Source organism: Prunus dulcis, chromosome 6 (genome assembly GCF_902201215.1).
Source record: "Prunus dulcis chromosome 6, ALMONDv2, whole genome shotgun sequence".
Taxonomy (NCBI): Eukaryota; Viridiplantae; Streptophyta; class Magnoliopsida; order Rosales; family Rosaceae; genus Prunus; species Prunus dulcis.
Genome location: NC_047655.1, coordinates 9,653,767 through 9,658,189, shown reverse-complemented (window position 1 = coordinate 9,658,189; position 4,423 = coordinate 9,653,767). Strand labels below are relative to the sequence as shown.

The 4,423-nt window shown below is 38.3% G+C and overlaps 1 protein-coding gene across 1 annotated transcript; it reads right to left on the bottom strand.

The window, feature by feature from the left end:
* Positions 1 to 450: 450 nt before the first annotated feature.
* On the bottom strand, positions 451 to 2,034 carry LOC117632801 (F-box/kelch-repeat protein At3g06240-like). The gene is made up of 2 exons (XM_034366383.1): positions 800 to 2,034; positions 451 to 620 (listed from the first exon to the last, which is right to left on the bottom strand). The coding sequence occupies exon 1, from the start codon at positions 1,943 to 1,945 to the stop codon at positions 836 to 838; it is 1,110 nt and encodes a 369-aa protein (XP_034222274.1). The 5' UTR covers positions 1,946 to 2,034; the 3' UTR covers positions 451 to 620; positions 800 to 835.
* Positions 2,035 to 4,423: the final 2,389 nt, after the last annotated feature.

Genomic DNA, 4,423 nt, shown 5'->3' with positions numbered 1-4,423 from the left:
AATATATATATATTGATTTTTTTTGGTTTATTTTTTTCCTTTTTTTTTTTTCATTTTTTTTGCTATTTAAATTGGTTGTTGACGTCATTATGACGTCAACATTACATCACTTGCCTAGGCAGCAACACAGGCTGATTTTTCCTGTGGGCTTGCCCAAGTTGGTGGGCCCCATGCCTTGCCCAGGCTTGCCCTTCCACGTTGGAGCTGTCTCGTGGGCTAGGCCCTCTCTTGCTCGAGCAAAAGGCCTTCCGCTAGAAGTACTCTAATGGCCACATATAAGGCACTCACTATCGATCGAATGACTCTAAACATTACACCAAAATGTAAATGAAACTGATAGAGCTAGACATAAGAGTCTTGGCCTTTTTTATTTAAGACGAGAGTACAGAACATGAGAGACCGAATTAGCTAGCTCTTACAAACAACTCCAAGGCCATCCATTACATAGTTGCTACCATATATATGTCTGGCCCAACACACAATGCACTTCCTCACTTAGGGGCTAAAACTTGTTGCACAAGTTTTGATTTCTTCTCTGTTATTGACACCACCACTGCTTCTTTGATCTTGGACTTCTCTTCACCTTCTACTTATGGAAGGAAAAGTTATGCTGACAGGTCCTGACATGACAAAATTGATTGTCAGTTTGTGTATGTACATCATTTGTTAGATCATGTGGTCAACTAATGTCGTCACGAAAGACTAAAAGTGAGCTCCCTACCTGAATATAGATCAGTCTCATACAAGAGCCACACCAACAATACGTTTAAAATATAGGGGATTGTGATGAGTAAAATACCTGGTTTTCTTGATGTGCTATGTCCATAATGTCATGCTAATTCAACGGAACAAGGCTCTCCAAGTAGACCTCGGCATCACGAAACTCCTGAAATAGGGTAATCGACATGGTGCAAAAGGTGTGATCATCAAAGTTGTACAAATAAAAATCGCTTATCCACTTTGCAAACAGCAGATCATGAGATTTGGTCCTGTAAGGGGTAGGCAAAATGTTGCCAGAATCCAACATCACAATGGAGAGCTTTATTTTAGTCCAAGACTCGCTCACTCCATAATCCTTCATCACCCAAAACTCATGATTTCCTGCATCTTGCAAAATCCATTGGGATACACACAGGCATTCCCTGAAGGCTCCAAGACTGAAATAAATCAAATCGCTTTCGGTGAAATCGGGCGGGGCTTCAATCTCTCGAACCTCCTCCTCAGCTAAGAGGAAAGCCATGATCATTATTGACTGATCTCCAATTCTCCTTGACAACCAATGGAAGCCTCCATTCACCAAAATCCCCTTTGAATCATCAGTTACAGCGCGTTTGTAGGGATAGCGCTCTTCGATCACACGCCAAGAACCGGTTTTCAGCATGTAGACGCCGAAATCAACTCCATCATCAAAGCACCGCCCGTAAACCACCTTGTAATCGTCAGCTGAGTGATCAAATCCAAACCCAAAAAGGTGATAAGAACACCCATCCATCCCAAACCCTTCAGGTCCAGGGAGTTTCTTAGATTCCCTGGTTGCTGGGTTGAGCAAATACAAGTCCAAATTGCTCACCGTGAAAAACAGCAACCCATTGCATGGAACCACCAGCATAACGCCACTATCTAGTTCTTCATGGCAATAAACACAGTCAATATCACTCTCCTCGACCTCTGCATCACCGCCATGATCATTTCGCTTGAGAAACTCATCGATGCCGAAAGAGAAAAGTGAATTACTTCCGGGTACATCAATTAGGACTCGTCGCCTCTGGTGCAGTATACCCTCTTTCTCAAAGGCTCTGTTGTAGTGAAGTTTGACAAAATCAGGGTGAGTGATCAGAGAAAGCCATGGCTTCGATACGCACCTGAAGCGGCACAGGGACTTGACTGGTACCCGGGAAAGAATGTCGCTTACGATCTCCGTAGGAAGGTTACGCTGGTTTTCCATGGTGATCAAATGCTTCAATGGGGTCTGGTTGATCTGCAGATCCTTGGATTTGGCGCTGTTTTCTGAGGTTGATGGCAGCTTGGTTCATTGGGTTCGGGTTTTAGTAGAGGAGTGAGGGCCTCCCCTCTTCCATTCTCGAAGCATCTGTTCAAAATACAAATTTTAATCAAATGGAGCCAAATGGGTAGTGACCATTTCTCAGTTTCATGATTTTTGTTAACGCTCGGACTTCTTACGTCAGCTATTAAATAGACCTGACATGATTTTTGTTAACGCTCGGACTTCCTACGTCAGCCATTAGATAGATCTGACCATTTTTTGATTAAAAGCTCTGACTTCCGACGTCACCTTTTACATGCATATGAACGGAGCTCAGACTTCCTACGTCAGCGATTAGATTACATCGGACGGTTACAGTACTTTATTATGAAAACTTACAACAACTCAGAGCAAAATGCACTGCACTTCTCTTTATCCACGTTCTTCTTCGTCTGGTCACTTAACCCCGTAAATCTCTCTCTCCTCCCACGTCATTTCTCTTTGTTTTATTTTGAACTGAAATACCACATACCATCAAGACCGTGGGGGTTTCCATTAGAAAAAGTCATGTGCAAGCAGTATTATTTCGTTCAAGTCTTCATTAAAAATATTCTTGCAAAAATTTACCAAGACGGAAAATCATTGAGTCATTTTATTATTATCGTGGAAATTTTATTGTTTATCGAAAAATCGTGTTTGTTTATTTTGTTTGGTTTATAATTAGATAACTAAATGTTTTTTTTTTTTTGAGTGAATTATTGCTGGCGTCATCCATATAAAAAGAATGACATTTGATTATTACAATTTCCGGTTCATTTTTATCTAGCAAATTATGTTTTTTTATTTACAAATTTCAGATGACCCGTGAAGATTCAAGGTATTTACCCAATGCAAGTGTTGCAAGTGTGTACACTTACAAGGGTTAAAGTTGTTGTACTCTAAAAGTTAGGGCGCCAATAATTTTTTGTTATTTATTCTTTCTATTTAATCTATTATGGATTCCAATTATTAATCTATATATATATATATATATGGCATAATAAGTTTTGAAAATGAAGCATTCAAAATCCCTATAACTCCTCTTGGTTAATGAAAATACTAAAATATTAAACATTTCATTAAATAAGGATAAAACACTATATTCACAATTTATTTAAATTAAAATAAAATAGGAGCAGTACTACAATTGTCCATAAATAAAAAAAGACAACCACCTTCAAACCTTTTGAATATAAAAAAAAAAGTTATATATCTCAAGAAAAAATAAAATTCAATCGGAGCGTGTGCCAAAGAGCTAGTAATAATTATAGTATTAGTGAAGTTTTGCAGCTTAAGTATCATCTATCAACAAAAAATCAGTGAGTGCGTAAACCTCCAGAGAAACTCTAGCCCTCTCTCTCCTAAAAAACACTCCTACATCCATTTTCACTTTGAGAGGGAGGAAGCCATTGTTCTTCCTCCCCTCCTCTCTCCCCTCTTCTTTTCCTTCTTTATCCTCTTCCCTCATTTGCAGAGACAGAAGGTTTCCCTTATTTGTCTTCGTTTTGTTATGATTTTCATCCAACCATCACAGGCAGTTACATCTCATCGTTGGATCTCCACATCATTTCGGCATTAGATCTCCACCACCATCCTTTTTGAGGTTTCTTTATGTTTGGAATAAGTCGCATATAGGCTCTTTAGGTTCTTTGTGCAGTTTTTACCACTCCTTTTGTGAGAGCTTTTCACTTCCCCTTTGTGAGAGCATTTCATCTCTCCTGTGTAAGAGTTTTATTTGTATTGTTATGCCTTAGTTTTTTCAAGCTTTTTCTTTTTTTTTTTAAATTTTTTTTATTGAGTTTGCAATCTTAGTTGGGATGCCTGTGCAAGAGTTTTTTCAATCTTGCCTGATCGTTACTGGAGGAACATCTGATTGTCTTAATTTTGATGTTAGATCGCTCCGTTATTGTAATGGCCCTTCATGGCTAGTTTGTATTGGCCTTTTGTGGTCAGTGGTTTTTTTTTTTTTGACTGAATTATGAATGCAATCCTAGAATTTCTTAACCAAAAAAAAGTATCATCTATCAACTATCATTTCTAAGAGTATGAATTATGACCCCATTTGGTGGGCCGGATTGGACTAGATGAGTCCAATTAATTGGACATAGGTCCCATTCGGATTGGATTGGTGGGATTTTACTTTGTTATATTTGGACATGTTTTATTGTGATGGCGTAAAAGCAAATAAGTAGTATGTGATGGGGCTTTCACACTTTTAATTATGTGCACATGTTTTTTCATAAAATTAATTATTTGTGATATTAAACAAACACAAAAAAAAAATTATAAAAAATATTGAAATCCAATGCAGTCCAGTATAGTCTTGTACCAAACAGCGCAGTGGACTTAAATCTAGTCTAGTGCTGCTTATTGATCTACCAAACAACTCAGGGCGCTTCT

Coding starts and splice junctions, on each gene's coding strand:
- LOC117632801 (XM_034366383.1), bottom strand. CDS start 1,945: ATGGAAAACCAGCGTAACCTTCCTACGGAGATCGTAAGCGACATTCTT.